Consider the following 17,727-nt stretch of genomic DNA (forward strand, 5'->3'; position numbering starts at 1 on the left):
TAGGTTAGTTAACTAGTTCGTTAGTTAATGTAATGTTAGTTAATCCATTCCTGTTAATATAGTTAATTTATTCTTTGTAATTTTTTACACGACTCCTAGAAGACCATTTTTATGATAAGATTTTCGTGTTTAAATAAAGATTGATTGATTGATTGATTGATTGATTGGTTGATTGATTGATTGATTGATTGATTGATAGATATTCAAAAATCCAGCAGATCCAACGTAGCTAATCCTGTCTGGTCCTTTAGACATTTCATTGCTTTTCTATTTTGAAATGATTAACCAAGGCTCTCTTTATCTTGGCAAAACCTTAGAATCATGGCACACAGCTTCATATCTGCAATGTTTACTGAGTATAAATTTGGACCTCTTCCATCAAAAATTTCTAACTTCACCGCTGACGGTGATGCCAATGTACTAAAACACATGTCCAGAGAGCTGTTTATGCTTTCTTCGATCTGAATGGAGGTAAGTTCATCGAAACTGTACAACTCGTATATCAGGACAATGCAATTTATTGCTTCATGTCTTGTTACATTTATGCTCATGACACAAAATCAAGTCATGTAATGAAAAACCAACTGAAAGAACATACAGAGTCCAAACAAAGTCGATCTGCATGACCAACGGTAAAGGAAATAATTTATAGCCAGCCAATCACAATCCATCCTGGTAGTTTCTCCTCTTGAGCTCATCGCGTGAGTTTAACTTCCTTGCTGAATCCCTTCACAAGCTGTTTGAACTTGATAACACGCCCTTCTGTAGTGCTGCCCGGTTTCGGCTTCACTGTCACATGATTTGTTTTGTCGGTACCTGGGACAACGGCTCCGTTCACCCTCACGTCCCCAGTAGTCACATGTACAGCATTTCTGACTAACACCTGACATGACAGAAAATATGTTGACCAGTTGGTAATGACAGAACATCGATCGTCTAGGGGAAATATTAATTAGACAAAGCCAATGGCAGAAAATATACAAGTTTCTAGTAGATTGAAGACTAAAAATATCATGGTTACCACCGCTGGACTTTTAAGCTGTCCCTAACCGTCCGATAGAAAGAAGGGTATGTCAACCGTAATGGGATGACCATCCATTTATCTTGCAATCTTAAAACACCAGGGGCGTTTAGAATCCTATGCAGTTACGTAAAGATTCTCGTATATCACCACTTCTGCAATCAACTCTCTCTCAAAATGGAGACCATCGTAAGACGGACACTTTCCCTAGGCAGGCACGGCTGTTCCAGCCAGAATTTCTATTGTTTATTTGTAACCAGATTTTCTATAAAGCGGACACCACTAAAGCGAACAACTAGTGTTGTTTCCGAATGAGTTTGTCTTACAGAGAGTCCAAAGTAAATGATCACATCGTAGAGTGGACTCTCACTAGGATGCACGCACTATTGAGAGGCTCTCGTTTTCCGCTTTGGAAAAAAATGTCTTAATTGACCACTCCTCCAGCGGGGCTTTTCAGGCCCAATGAAACCAAACGAAGAAACAAATAATGCAAATGAGCATAACATGGTTAAAAATCCCACCTGACGGGAGGCAGACCAGTTGGCTATTTACAAGCATGACCGAGGAGTTGAACTAGGGTCTACCGAGAAACAACTCCAGCTAAGTGGTCAGAGCGGGAACCTGCGATCTCAGGATTTGAAGATTGAAAGAGAGTCCAGTACAGAGAAACAAGTGAATCCAGGGATAAGAATGCTAAGGTGGCTCCCTATAGTTTTAGGGTCGCACCCGTGCTGAGGACGATCGTCGCGTGCTCAGTGTCTTTCGATATTTTATGACGTCAACATGAACACAAAACGCAAAACTGACTGTGGATTTTCTCGCGTTTCCTTCGGTGAATTTTTTTTTTAATTTGGCTCAGTTGTAACCACATACAATTCCTATAAAATACCCCATTTTTGTTAAAATCTGTCGGAGCTAATCTAATATATTTAGGTTAATGACAGAATATTGGAAAAACCGTCTGAACAACCTTGACTTTTTACCAATTCAAAATGCCAGGCAATATCATTTACATGATGGGCAAAGTATGAAAAAATTTCACCGAAGGAAAGTATAAATATTAAGGAGTTTAGGTCAAAATGAAGAATATATCTGCCTGTCATTAGATGAGATGTTGCCATGGTAACGGCCTTAATCCAAAAATTGACAAGCAAAAAATAAGCCTTATTTTAACAGTAACCGTACTGGTAAATCTCTACAGGGAAAACTGTTTCCTTTGCTAAGTCGCGCCCTATAGGGGGGGTTGTTCGTAAATACTCTAGGGAGCCACCTTCAGCTAGTGGTGTCCTGTTTTGTGTCCTGCATTTTTTTGTTTTTGTTGTTGCTGTTGTTGCTGTTGTTTGTTGTTTGTTGTGGTTGCTGTTTTTTTTTTTTATTGTAAACAAATCAAACATATCTTCAAACATATCTTCGATGAGAGGCAGTCCAAATATCGTCTCTAAAGGAATTGAAGGTGAAATATTAAAATGTTACCGTAAACGACACGTAAGTCGTAAAATTAACCCTCAAATGGATAACGGGCTTACTGCATGAATGAAATTTTGGGGGGGATAAGAAATATTTAGGGTTTTAAGTTAGAGATGTTTGCATCACCTGTATTTCTACTGGCATACTGATAGAGTAAAACCGTTCATCGCCGTTAACCTGGCTACCAACTTCCAGGTCTCTGGTAATGTTGAAATTAAGATCAGGAGAAGAGACAGCGATGTATAAGTTGTTGTTATCCACCTCTTCCACCATCACAATACAAGGCACCTGTAAAATATTCCAATAGCAAAGCGCTGTAGTGTAGGATTTGGTAATTCACAGCAAGCTAATGCAGCTCTCTGTTTTGAGTGAAATTTGCAAGAGCTCAGAATGTATTTTCATAACAGTAAAAAATCTAAATTGGCACAGAAAATTAATTTGGTTAAATACTCGCATATGAGGCTTGAACTTGTGTAGTAGAGATGTTTCTAACTGAAGCGTCGATGTAATAATAATAATAATAATAATAATAATAATAATAAAATATTTATATAGCGCCAATATCCTAAAAGTTCAAAAGCGCTTTACAGTTAGAAATATTAAAAACACTTAAGACAAATAAAGTAAAAATAAAAAAATGTCGCTAAAAAGTTATAAAAATGCTTTCTTAAAAAGGAACGTTTTTAGTTTATGTTTAAAAAGGGACGCTGAGGAGCTGTTCTTGATGTCAGACGGAAGAGTGTTCCAAAGTGTAGGAGCTGCTACAGAGAAAGATCTTGCGCCATATGTTTTCAAATTGAAGTGCGGAATGGAAAGAAGTTCTTTAGAAGATGAACGTAGCTGACGAGACGGAGTGTAAGGAGTGAGAAGATCACGAACGTATGAAGGTGCCAGGTCGTTTAGGGCCTTGTACGTGATGAGTAGAATTTTAAAGATGATACGATAGTTAACAGGAAGCCAGTGGAGATTAAACAAAATAGGTGTGATGTGTTCGTGTTTTCTAGAGAGGGTGATGAGACGAGCAGCGGCATTCTGGACGTGCTGTAACTTTTTTAAAAGACAGTTTGGTAAGCCATAGAGTAGAGAATTACAGTTATCCAATTTTGAAGAAACAAACGCATGAACAAGTATGTAGCTTATCATGAAAGCAAAGACGCAATTGTACATTCAGATTGTCGTTCCAAGGCGGTACTACATATTTTCTTCATCAATTCTAGATTAATGTGTTTTGTTTTTTTGGTCAAAATCCTATTGATTTTAGAGCTATTTACGTTGTTAGCGCCGACAAACTTATTTCAAGAAAACGCGAGTTTAGAACCTTGCGGAAAATTTATGAAGACATTATTATGTGTCACTCTTTCTCCAGAGCAATTCACATTAGGAAACGGTAGCGAGTTTTACATTTAACACGAAGAAATGTAGAATTGAAGACTGCTATACTTGGCTCATTTAACATTTGGAGGAATTTGGAGGAATTTGGAGGAATTGCTAGTGAGGTGAGTTTGCGACCGTTAAACTAATTAAAGAAGTTTTTCCAATATTTGGTTTTCTGCTGCAACCCTTACAACGAGTAAATCAGCAATTATCTGTGTAATACGTGATACATTATTGTTTGGTTTTTCGATTTTAACTGTTTGTTGAGCTTTCTTCAATAGTATTGCATTGTAGCGTGTCGGCCGCAGTGCATCACGTCTATTAAGACGTGAAGACGTCCTTTAAGAATATACCCTTGCAAGTTAAAACTTGCAAGGGTGCATTCCTCTAATTACTAATTTGGTTCTATCTCATAAAATTCTTCTACTATAAGAATTATTTTCTGGTGCAGTGCAGATATTTACCTTGTCCACGCGCCTAACTGGACCAGGGGTGCGGACAGATTTGTCGAAGAAAACATATCCGTACTGAGTTTCACCAGCCCTGGGACAATCATTGATCTTTACCACGTGGGCTTTGTTGTCTTTGTGGAGCACTTCATATACTTTGTTGTCACTTGCTTGCCTTGTGGCCAGTACCTTCCATATCACAAAAGTCTCATTTCAGTTTACGTTTTTTCGATTACATGAGTAGTCAAGCATCCCGCTTAGAATGGTAAACTAACGAACGCACTCGTATCATTGCTAAAAACTGAAACTATTTGTTGATTGTTGACGTTTTGGACATATTGTATCTTCAGTTTCTTCCGTACTTACTTGGTGCAATTAGAACGAGAAAGCAACGACGAGACCATTATCTCTCAACAAATAGATCTGAATAAGCCATAACAACTGAAGGAAAGCCGTTTTCAAACATATTATTTCGTGCTGATTAGTCTTGAAAAAGACTGACTTGTTAAGTGGTCTGTATCACCGTCACAGTACAACAAATAAAGACAATACCGTAGTTACATTTTACCTGGACAACGTTTGCAGGTTTGTTCACAACTATAGTGTATTCATAATTCGTGTCCGATGGATTGACGCCATGGTTAAGCCAAGCTGTAGCATACCGAGCTGATGTCTCTCTTGCTCTTCCTCTTTGGTCCCTGGATGTTTGCAGGCTGATCTTCATGTTCAGTCCTTGGCTGTTAGGATTAGGAATGTAGTAACCATTCCCTTATACAGGAAAAAAAAGCAAGAAAAACTGAATATCTAAAGCGTTTAGTTTTACGGCTTTGTAGCTTAAAGTTTTAAAATACTTTTACTAAGTAATTTCATCCGCCCAAAATATCCATTATTCCTAACTGTACATTTTTCCTGCGTCTCGATGACAAATCAGCTGTCATGGTCTTGTCAAAAGTATTTTCACTCAACTATGTCTGCCAATATACGAACCATAGCTATCACCTGATATGCGGAGAAGCGTACCAGAAACGTACGATTAGGTAAGATTACAAGGCATTTGCACGACCAAATCTCAACCAAAGACTCCGGCCACTTCAGGTCAGTAACTTGATATCAAAGGAAATCATTACAGTAGACAAGGCTTCTGATTGGCTACCTGTTGACTTAGGTCACATACAAAAGCACTACTTAATACCACCGTCACTGCGTTACGAAGTATATTGTTTGCAAGTTTAAGAGGTTACCGTTAACATCTCTTAGCGTAGCCGCATTGTCCCCGTCTCCAAAAAAGGAAGGCTCTCTAGTTAAATCAGTACTGAGTGAGTGGGTGGTAGTGTTTATGAGAATAGATGACGGATTATCGGAATCTAGCAGCTTGTTCTGGAACAATGAAGTCTGAAAGAGATAAAAGTAAAAGATTACTATTTTTAGCAGTGTTGTATAACTTTGCAAGTGACTTGATTTGGATGTACAGTAGCCTTGTTGTCCGGGTCAAAGGAGAGTTTTATTTGCAAAGTTGATCTCTTTATACAGAAACCTCCATAGTCAGGCGGACACTCAGCTCTATCCTTTGCTTTCAGTATCAAAGAGGCCCGACAGTGAAGAAGCCGAAGCCAACAACGACGGTCTATGTTACTTTTTTTTAGTTAGATGGACTTCTCGTCGAGAAGTTACTTCTATAAGTTATGCAAAAATAGTAAAATCCAAACTGGCAGATTTGACTATGTCATATAATGAGACAACCAACAACTAAGGTTTGTATCATACAGAGCGACCTGTAGGGCACTTATCAAAATGTAATAACAATGAAAACCCAAGTGGACAGCATCAACCTCCCCTCCCCCTCTACCCCTCAGTAAGGTCGTTGAAGTGTGAGTCTGCATGTACGTCCACAAGATAAGCTGTGAACCTCTACCAAGTAAATGGAAGGAGGTTCATATGGTACCTGCGTGATGTTCGGAGAGCTGTTAGAAGAGGTGATACCAGTGCCTAAGCAAATGATGACGTAATCAGCAAAGAACACGCTCTTTTTAAAGCTGAAGTTGATGTCCAATTGAAAGGATCCAGATGGAAAGCGATAGGGAGGCTGGGAAAACTCCATTCCAAAAATCCCAGATGCATAGTCCCCACCGCCGACCAATGTTAATCCTCCAGCCAATCGCTTTGGTTGAAAATATCTGTGGAAATGTTTGTAATATGGCATGCGTAGTTGTGATGTATCTTTGAAGCAATTTTTGAACAGTTATAGCGGATAACTACTGTAAAAACGATAGCTGATCGAGTGGTAGTTTTAAGGGAGCAGTTTGTAGTTGTAAATAAGCCGTGAGTGTGGATTTTTATCAATGACTATCTATTTTACAAAAGAAGCAAAATAACAAGCACTCTGCTAACATAAGCATAACGAAGACGTATGACATTATAGAAAGGGACAAACGCAGTCTGCAAATTCATGTTTGACATGCACACCACATGTAGGTTTTTAGGGGTTGTTTTTAATGTTAGACTTGGCGTCATTATAATCAGTCAATTGCAATGTACTGTGTTGTTTGATGTTTTCTGCTGTGTAAATAAAAGAAAGATAGATATCTACGTAGTGTAAATAAAAGAACTGAATGAATTGAATTATTCTATTCAAACCTGCGGTTATCGCTTATCAGCTGATCGAGATCCATTTTGATAGTTGTAGTACCCGGATGTCGTGTCCAGTCCCAGCCATTGTCGATATCGTGCGTTAAAAGAGCCTCCTCGCTGTTTGCTACAAGTAACGCGCCATGACTCTGATAAAGCCCAAAGACATTCTGTTTTCCTGAAGCTTCAAAGTCCCAAATATATTTGTTGAATCCTTTAACAGTGACCGCCCAGTCTTCTCGTCTTTGGATGATAAATGCTGCATAATTCTTGGTCCAACATCCTTGGGGAGAGCTCTCTGCTTGGATGCTCATTGCATTGGCCTTTTTGTGAATTTCCTCCATGATGTTAACCGAGCCAATGGAATTCAGATAATAAATATTAGTAAAAATCGCTCCATCTCCCAGGTAATCGTTAACCGCTTTTTCCGTTGTGTCGTACAGCCGCAAAAACATCTGGAGGGTTTCATTGTTGAAAGTAGAAATTTCACCAAAAGAGCCGTCATCGTTCAAAACTGGAGCAGTGGCAGCAGCATAAGCATAAGCAGGGAAGGACTTTGCCAGAATTACGCGACTGAATCCTGGAAAGCGACCTGAGACGCTGTTTGGTGAAGAATATTTAACAGAGACAATCCTCATTACTTCAAGTCCTTTTTTAATGTTTCCCTCCGTCTCAGCGCCTTTTACAGGAGAAGATAAATGACAATTAACTTTTCAACTACAAGTTACGAGATCACAAAAACTTTCTTGTGATGTTCGAGCAGAATAAAGAAGGAAAAACGAAATTCATCAGCAACAAAACCACAAGTTATTTGGCACTGATTTAATCCACAGTGGAATCCCGGTTTTTCGAACCTCCACGGGAAACGAAAATTGGTTTGAAAAATCGGAGAGTTCGAGAAATCGGCGGTAAAATAACAGTGTTCGACTAAGAAAAAAGAAACGAATTATCGGGAGGTTCGAAAAAATGAGGGTTTGAGAAATCGGGATTCCACTGTATAATCTAATCTAAGGTGATGCAGGGACAAGGAGTGTTTTTGTCCCTTCAGAAGATAAATAATTCTCACCTAATGCAAATTCTGTCCCGCTAAGCAGGTACTGAATGAGTGCAGCCTTGTGTAAAGCATGGGGTGTGTAAGCAGAAGCATAGTAACTGTTGTGATGGTAACCAACGTAGTCAGGCTTAAGTGTTCCTGCAAAACCTTCATTTGGAAATAAGGCGTTGGCGTACCATCGGCCAAGTGCTTTCATGTCACGAATTTTCTCCTGTTTTTCTTTTGTTGTGGAGGTAGGCATCATAAGGACAGCAAATAATCTGCCATAAGAACAAAATCTTAGGTAGTCTGCATACGAGCCAGGCCGCAGCTTACCCCAGTTTCTGTAGTGTGAAGCGACAATGAGTAGTTCTACTCCCCCCTGGGTCTATGGGATGCTAGTCCATCGCAGGGCTATCCCCAGCAGTAAGTTCGTCAGCACCCAATTATACACCTGGGTGGAGAGAGGCACTCTGAGAGTAAAGTGTCTTGCCCAAGAACACAACACAACGTCCCCGGCTAGGTCTCGAACCCGGACCGCTCGATCCAGAGACGAGCGCACTAACCACAAGGCCACCGCGCCTCCTAACGTACTTAAAACTTGAGAAAAATTAGGAAAATTGAAAACTTGTAAAAAATGCAAGTAGACAAACTCAACCGAATGAAAGAAGAATAGCCTTATGACCCCTGTTATGCATGTACATCAACTCCCGTCATGTAAAAAACACGCCGTGTCTCTGCAGCCTGAATTTATTATACCGAGGATAACTGATAGCAAGAACTGGAATTTCGTTGTATTTCTTAAAGCAGCAAAATCTCTGTACAAAATTGGTATTAAAAAAAAAATAAGTTACCTCCACAATGAAATAGTTCTCATTCGATCAGCGGTTGTACCAACGTATTCAAATGGAGCTTGGTAAATCTCGCCGAAGTCGTTGTACCATTTCATGGTGGCAACATAGTCAGATAACTTTCCCGCGGCTTGTAATTCTTTCCTTAGGAGAAAGGCTGCAGTCATAAACCCTGCCCCCGCGTTGTTCATTTCATGGTCCAAGGTACCAAGCCCGCTGCCGTCAGTGAAACCTTAGATTGAGAGATACGATGGATAAGGGTTCAAACGCGTGAGATGTCAAATAAGCGACTCCAACTAGGCGTCCAAAGAAACTATATGGAGCCATCACAAAGGGAAACTAAAATTCTCCTTGCACACGGCCATTGCGTCTAAAATTTTAATAAACTAATCAGTGTTCATCATCACCCGAGAGAAACTGTGCTGTCCTGTCGTCACATGCATGTTAACAGGCTATTTAAGCGGATCTCTTTCTCGCTGTGGAGGCTGCATTGATATTCACGAAAAGAGATTTAAAATTCTAGGAATCATAACAGATTATAAAAAAAATTAACAATATAAAACTTCTTGTGTCTCCAAGCTTAAATTTGGCGCCAAAATGTGGCCGCCAGGTGTCACCAGGTAGTAAAGCAACTGCGTTGTTTTGAGCAAAAATATCTTAGTTGTTGTGATAAGTTAATAATGATGGTGAATTTTAGGCTCGGTAATGAAATGTGAAGGTGAATCAATCAACATGACACGAGCGTGAGACAAAGAAAAATTCTGAGTCCCTGACAGGAATCGAACCCATGACCTTCCGAACACCGGGCGGGCGCTCTATCCACTGAGCTACGAGAACTCACGGAGAGCAAGGTCATTTAACTGATTTCATATATGACAGGTGTCCTGCATACTGCTAGGACTCAGTTAAATGGCCTTGCTCTCCATGAGACCTTGATATATGAAATCAGTTAAATGACCTTGCTCTCCATGAGTTCTCGTAGCTCTGTGGATAGAGCACCCGCCCGGTGTTCGGGAGGTCATGGGTTCGATTCCTGTCGGGGACTCAGAATTTTCTTTGACCCACGCTCGTGTCATGTTGATTAATTCACCTTCACATCTTAGTTGTTGTTCGTTAACAAAGCCCCGTATTCTCGAGTCAAGTGTTAGCAGAGGCCTGGTCGTACTGCAACTGCCAGGTGCAACTGCTGTATGCAAGGCTTAGTTGAGAAATAAGTCTCGTATGTAGCAACTGGAGCAATTCTTTCGAAAACATACGCAAAAAGTGACTGTTATTTTTTGCACAACTTGTCACAACTAAAAGAAGGAGAGAAGGCGAGATGTAATCTATAGTTTCGATAGCTAAACAGATTTCAGAATTTCTTTGACAAAATATTCACCTTGATCCTCGATATAGTATAAGACAAGTAGCAAGCGTTCCTTGCGCTTGTTGTTGAGTGTGGCAATGGCCTCCTTGACCTTCTCTAAAGTGTACGGAGTTGAACCCAGAGCGTTTGTGAATGTCTGTTGCATGGTTTGGTCGGCACCCGCTATTCTCTGTCAGGAACAATTATAAATGAAAAATACAAACTATCCTAAATGTCTTGAGAAATAAATGAAACAAAGAAAACGAATGAAGAGACAGGCGAGCTACACAGAACGTAAAACGTACCCTTATTGCTGCATTCTTACTTTCAGCTTCTCCATTCAGATTGGACAGTTCTTCTGCGGCTGTGTCGTTAATATCGTTTTGACGAGATCTTATGTGGTAATCTAGCGCCATTGGAAGCAGCACTTTTGGTATGACGTAACCAAACTCTCTGTGGTTATACTCAGATTGTTTAGCGAACAGAGGAGTACCTGATGAGATGAAAAGAAAGTTCTATGAAAGTGTGTAACTGGAACTGTTTCGTTTGGGTCTTTGGATAAAAAGGCGTGCACAGTGCCCTATGGTGGTTTGTATATTGCGACGCGAGTTTTTCGCGTACTTCACAACTATATTTACATGTTGATATTTGAGGACTGTTTTCACTAGGCTTCGTCGTTAGGTTCGAAGTGAAAATTTAAAGTACATTGCCCAACTATTGTTGAAGAGATTTGGGGGGGGGGGGGGGTTATTTAGGACTTCCTTCATTCTGTCACTTGAAGTGCACTTTCAATTCAAAAAGCCTCTCTGTTTGTTCTTGCTTAATATCCCATACCTGTGATAATACCCTCTGCGCTTTTCGCAATTTGTAGTTGACCGAACTCCACGTGTGAACTAGCCACCGGTAGGGACTCAAATCTCTTCCTCACATTGCCTGTAAACTGGACTGAACTCTGTGACTGTTTAACAAACCAATTCTCCAAACGCTTTTCGATGAGGGCCAAGTCATCCAATTTGTCCTGACTAGGAGTAGATTCGGTGATATTTGTCGGAGTGGCCTGTTGTGTTAAAATAGTTGCGATTATGGAAGAAAGAGAGCATGGCTGAACTGGATAGTCCAATCTAAACAGAGATCCCATTAAAAAGTAACTGCAATCTAAAGCCTGGTTTACGCTTGTGAAATAAGCATAACACAAGTGAAATAAGCACAAGCGTAAGCACAAGAAAAAGGAACATGTTTCTTGCTCTTGAGCTTGCGCTTATGCTTATTTCACTGGTGTTATGCTTATCTCACAAGTGTGAACCAGGCTTAAGTGTCTACTTTTAAAAACAATCGAAATTTAACAATACATTTCTTTAAACATTTACTGTTACAAAAGCTATCAAAACCTTTTCACTGGAGTCTGAAGATGAGTTCCACTCAGGTTTTCGAAACTGAGTCACCAGCGATCGACAGTTCTAGAACTACTATTGTCCTTGTTGATAAACTTGAAAGCGTTACTCTTTTTTATAATTGGCTTAAGACGAAATCGGCAGTTGATCGCTAATAGGGTCCGAGGGTCACTCGAGACTTTCCAAAGATTTTCAATTAATAATAAAATAATAAAAATAATAATAACTTTATTTAAGTGTCGAATGTATTTAGCACTACTGTGCTAGTTGGGGACACTGTAGATTATCTGAACACTTTGGAAGTTTTTCGAATGTCAATCCTAATTGATAGAAGGTGAAAATCCGCAAAGATTCTTGAGAACCCCAAGATTACAAGATATTTTCAGTTATTGCAGTTAAGAATACGCTGGAAACAGTTATTCCCCAAACCACTCATGATATTGATCGTGAATGTTACTTATAAGAAATTTACTCTTTAACAAGAAAAAACCAGTGGCTAAGGGCTGTTTATCGTCACACACGCTCCATAAGGTTCTACAAGAACGTACCAGACTCCAGCGATAAGTTTGCTGCCAGAAGTTATTCGGAGTGTAAATTCCCTGGCCAATAGTTGGAACTATCTCGTCACGTGTCTGTTTGCTTAAGCTGCTCACCAATCGCAAGAGGTCGATAAACAAGGGGTGGGTGGTTTGGGTAGTTGTCGGAGCTGTTATTTTCAAAGTGTCGATATCCCGGCCGGAAACCAATTTGGATTCTTGGTAAGAGACCCATACTCCACGCCAGCCCTGAAATAGAGAGAAACAAAATTTTAATATTCCATTTATTAGTTTGAAGCGACTAAATTGGTTGGTTGGTTCTTTAAAACATTTACTGGAACGTAGACTGCGTGGTAACTCAATCGAAACTTACAAAATCATTAACGACTTTTTAAGCTATGGTCACATGGTCTCTTGTCACAGTATGTTTACTAAGGAAACGATTTGTTCAAAACATTACCTTGAAATTCAGATTGATCTTGAACTGCGATACAGTAGTCGGATTGCCAGGCGTGGTCAGTGTATCAAGGAAAGAGACGGTCAATTTTTCATTTTGTCCCACGCGTTTGTCAGTATTGTAAAGCCACAGTTTAATTCCTCCTCTTCTAAGCTCGTTTCCTTTAATTTTCTGATAGGAGCATCATAAATAAAACCATTAACAATGAAATAGCAGCTAAAGTTACAGCTACACTCTTTCTAATATATTGCTCCTCAATCTCTCTTGTAAAAAGTTCACTGTGGTATAATTGATCAAAATATCTTCCAGTGGAGTTAACTGAGGGCCTGGTTTTAGTCAAAAACGTTAAGTTTTAGAGCCATGTCGCCGTGACCAAGTTTTGGTTACTCGCCAGTGCTCGAGTTGTGAAGTGATTACATAGGAAGAACCCAAGCTCTTCCGGTGTTTGCGGTAGACGAAGATTTACCAAAACTAGGTCTCGTTTCCCTACTTGCTTACACCAACCGTGGTAAATGGGTAAACATAACGAATCCCTTTCACAATGTGATGAAACTAGTTTGTTGGAATTCTAAAATATTGAACAATGGACATTTTATGTAAAAAATTTACTGACATCGCTTGTGAATGAATGTGTGATTGTGTCTCCACTCGCCCAGGTCCACTTCATAGAATGTGTTGCGTCTTTATAACGAGTATTCGTCCGCTCTAAAGTTGATGTCGATGACGCGGTAAAGGCACTCAGATGAGAGGCACTCTCGAATGTATAGACTGTGATTGGAAAACAAAATAAGAAACTTTTAAACATAAAACATTTCAAGCAAAAATATACTAATGAAGCCGTCTGTTGTAGATTTTAAAGTAAATAACCTGTCCTAGCTGCCTGAGTGGCTCCGGAGAACAGCAAAATTAGGACCACACAATGCCACAAACGCATCATTATCCTGGATGGCAAAGAAAAAACATTTTGTTCAAAAATCATCGTTTAACAATTTCGGAAAGTTGCCAATCAGAGAAATGAATATCTTGTAGTTTGATAAAAGTATTGACAATCTTACCTTAATCCTCCTGATAGTGTCCCTAGAATTTGTGCTCCTTGGTAAACACTTGGAGCAATGTGAGGTTACTGCGGTCTTGCTGTCCCATTTATAGCGGTGGAGAAGGTGATTGGTCAAAAATCTTTTCAGAGCCATTTTCTGCTTGACTAACTGTAACTCGTTTCCTGTAGTTATTAGCCAATCAGGTGCCATTTTTGATGAAAGAAATGTGTTTCAAAATTTATGAAATTACACGCCACACAGCTTTTAAGAATCGAAGAAAGAATGTATTTTTAGTAATTTATAGGTAAAGAAGCTGAAAAATGTTATCTGTTATGAAGCAAGCAGAATGGTTTAGTAATTCATAAACAGAATGCCTTTAAACTGATGCTCTGTAACTTGATTGTTCAAGTTTGTCTCAAAGCCATTTTCCGCCTACTAATGATTACCAAGGATAAATTGTGTGTCATTGCTACTTAAAAACATGTTTTATACCCAAATTTCTCTATTCAGTCAAAAACGAACACTTCCAACTAGTTTTCGCTAGATTTCTCTTTTGCAGTCCGTCTTAAGAATAACATTTTCTGTGAAGGAATAAAGGTTTTCCCGGCATTGCATATATCATCATACGCCCACTTTACCAAGCATGTGCTCTTCCCGCACAATCACCCACGCTACATTTCAAGACAGCCACAAGAGCTAGCTATCTCTGCAAAAATGTGAACTCCAAAAGAATAGTTTGAAGCTTTTCTCTAAGATTCATAAACACTTTGGTGCGGGTTATCACATTTCTCTGGAAGAATTAAAAGAAAATCTTATTAATTAATGCCTCATAAATCGAAGAAAAGATCATTGTTATTATTATACCGGCAGCTTTTTAAACTTGGAGAAAACATAATATTTAGGGACATTAGGGCTGGCACATTAAGAGACTACTTTTGAACAGTTAAAGCTGATCTATACTTTCGGGTTAGTAGGGGTTTAGAAAAATCATGTGAATGTCACCTACTGTATAGACGAAGTTCATTTTGTTATCGCTGTGGAGCAGTTGGCCCCGTCAGAGACATCGAGGATAAAAATGCTTTGGAACGATTTTCGAGAGGTTGTAATTGAAGATTCATTCTTCGCACATAGGAAACTGATTTTATGTCTTTACACAGTTTAAAAGAAGTCAAAGTCTTTAGCAATATAATAGTTTTCCACGGACAAAGTTGTGGTGACTGGTTTTTCGTTCAAGTTTCTTTTATATTGTTACATCTTGAACCATGTTATTCATGGTGTTTCTCCCCGGGGTGTTTCTATTATTATGACAATAAATTGGAGCGTTAGTAATATTTTTGTCTCTAAGTGGCAGTCAAATCCGTTCAAGGTAATTTTAACTCACATAAATTCTAGACTGAATTTTTAAACAATATCTCCAGACAAAGCTGGGGTCGCCATTTCACCTTTAATGTGAACCTTCAAAGCTAGGACAAAAAATTGAAACTTAATACGATGACGGACTTCGCGTAAAGCCAAGAGTTTTTTTCATTGAAGGGCCAGGTGAGACGACCTCTCCTTTTTCAGTTCTATTAATTTTATTTCTTCTGGCGGAGGAGACTTCAGAAAGTCTTCTGTCAAGAAAATATCGCCTGATTTACATGAAATTGCCTGAAATCATTAGATTTACCATAGCATAAAAGCTCTGCGAAAATTTAAAATCTTAAGCAAGTTAGATTCTCCGTTTAATGCGTGCACTTCTGTCTATTTTCCACATAATATACAACGTACACATGCCAGAAAACGTTAAATGAAAGTGTTAAATGATGAGTCGTCACGGTCCCAGAAGTTTCTAGCTTTCAGCACAACCGTGTACACATACCTTCACGTTGTTTTGCTTTCACTAGCCATTGAAGGAAGCGAGCTGGATTGAGGGTACTTTTGCTTGTTGCCATAGTAACATACGCCGTTATCCTGGCTGGAGGGAAGATGCACTCTGTGAATACAGAGACATTACACACCGTGTACGTTTTAGTTACTTTTTTAAGACAAAGGTTTAGTATTTAATTTTACGTGTTTTTATACACAAATTGATTGGAAGTTGTTTTACCTTGGTCTGAATGCGTTGCTTCGCCAGAAGTCCTTGAATCATTGTTAGTCCACGTCCATAGTCTTACATAACCTGGTCATAGTGCTTTTTGCCCATAGATGGAACCTAAACGATAAGATTTGATTTTACCGCTACCAAACTGTCGTATCCATTCTATTTAAATTGCTTTAAATTAAACATGTAACAAAACTGAACCCAGGTTTGGTTTTGAGGGTTATCTTTGCCTCGATAGAGTGACTTCAGCCGCCGTTAAGTTTGCCCCTGGCAAAACAAGTCACCGGTCGATTGAAATGTTAGATAAAATAATAGAAGACGAAATCTAAATTTAAGCTGAATATTGCACAAATATGAGCGATTTGTTAGATGCCGACTTCGGTGGGGAATTGGCAACTTCAAGATTTGTTTTGATCCTCTTTTTTGTTATCTTCTTGGAGGCTGTGTACATTTTGAGGGGAGGGGGGCTAATCTTCTTGCAGGTGTATTAAGTGTATTTGATTGTGTAATGCGTTACTGGAAATCCGGACATGGGTCAAAATTGTCCACCTGATTTACATCTTCACCCAAAAAGGTAGAGCTTTTATGAAGAAAACTGATCCTTGACCGGTTTAAGAATAAACCGCTAAGAGAATTGAACGTACTCTTTTGATTCAAGTTGATTTTTCTATATGACGTTCACTCAGTATTGTCCTTATCAAAGACTTACGTCATCTAATAGATTTAGAGTTTCCAGAGAATCTATAACAAACGCTTAATACTATAGGAAAAATTAAGGATGTTGCAAGAAAAGATTTTAAGCATCAGTTATTTTAATAGAATAATGCTTTTTATTTCGGCGTATACAGTCGACTCCCAATAATTCGAACCTTCTGGGGAAATGGTAAAAGGTTCGAGTTATCGGGAGTTCGAGTTATCGAGGGTAAAGTCATATAGAAAATGGCCTGAAGAGAAATGAAAATTACTTCGAGTTAGCGGGGGGTTTGAGTTAGCGAGGGTTCGAGTTATCGGGAGTCAACTGTACCTTGTTTAAAGCACCCAGGTTATCTTCAGCGTGCACCCCACCCCAAGTTCAGTAGACAATGCATAGTAGCTAGTCTTGCTTAGCTCATCTTGCCTGTGTTGATCATACATTACCACAGAGGAACTATTGTAAACCTCAGAGTCTAAAATAATATTTCCATGTGTGGCTACTACTTTGCTGGCCGTCTTACTTTAGAAATTTAGTGGAAAACATGACAAGTTGATCTCAACCAATGCAAACGCACATCATCGTAATTCTAGTCGATATAACGTGAAAACCGGCCTCCACTAGCGATTCGATTTAACCAGAGCTAAGAGATTTCAAATTCTAAGATGTCGCTAAAATAATCTTGAAGGAAATCGCTAAAAAATAGTAGCCTCAATATTTTCGTGGGTGGGAACTTAAAGTTAGCAGGTGCCATGTGAGTGGGTTGGACTGAATAATTTACCGTCGCAGTTCACTTAGTTTTGTATAGCAATAACTAAAAATTTGTCATTTATTTGAATTGCTGCCCGTTGAGGTCGTCTTGATAATAACGAATGAAAACAAATTGCATATCTTTCAATAGTTATTTTACTGGCCCAATTAGAAATAACTTGTCTGTGATTATTGTAAGATAAAATGTTCTTCAATCTTCGCAGTTTCACGGTGTCTTACCTCAAAAGTTTCTTTTTTCTTCTTCTTCTTTCTGGTTTTTATTTCATACTGTCGAGGGGTGTCAGCCTGACTATCAGCTCTCCAGGACTGTGGGAAATGACCGGAGGTAGACTTATCATGTACTCCAGTATGAAATAGGGCTTTATTATTTAGACAAGAGTGTTTTACTGGAAAATACAACACTCTTAAAATTCATATGAAACTACTGGCGCATTTTCCACATCCTCACTGGTAAGGACATTGACAAGATTATTTCCCGTATTTCACGGCTTTTTACACTTTTAACACTAGTGTCTATATAATGAAGAAACCTACACGGTAGCTTGAAGACATGCAAATTTATTTTCTCCTGTTAACTGCAAAATTTTCTGACTACGCGT

At 39.0% G+C, this 17,727-nt stretch overlaps 1 protein-coding gene across 1 annotated transcript; it reads right to left on the minus strand.

Annotated features, from left to right (window-relative positions):
• Positions 1-2,057: 2,057 nt before the first annotated feature.
• LOC145483648 (chondroitin sulfate ABC exolyase-like) lies at positions 2,058-13,544 on the minus strand. The gene is made up of 15 exons (XM_081462184.1): positions 13,417-13,544; positions 13,163-13,317; positions 12,553-12,720; positions 12,105-12,341; positions 11,000-11,222; positions 10,471-10,658; positions 10,199-10,355; positions 8,824-9,052; positions 8,003-8,250; positions 6,946-7,615; positions 6,254-6,485; positions 5,553-5,703; positions 4,880-5,079; positions 4,327-4,500; positions 2,058-2,776 (listed from the first exon to the last, which is right to left on the minus strand). The coding sequence occupies exons 1-15, from the start codon at positions 13,526-13,528 to the stop codon at positions 2,591-2,593; spliced, it is 3,330 nt and encodes a 1,109-aa protein (XP_081318310.1). The 5' UTR covers positions 13,529-13,544; the 3' UTR covers positions 2,058-2,590.
• Between the last annotated feature and the right edge of the window lie 4,183 nt (positions 13,545-17,727).

This window comes from Orbicella franksi, chromosome 4, assembly GCF_964199315.1.
Source record: "Orbicella franksi chromosome 4, jaOrbFran1.1, whole genome shotgun sequence".
NCBI lineage: Eukaryota > Metazoa > Cnidaria > Anthozoa > Scleractinia > Merulinidae > Orbicella > Orbicella franksi.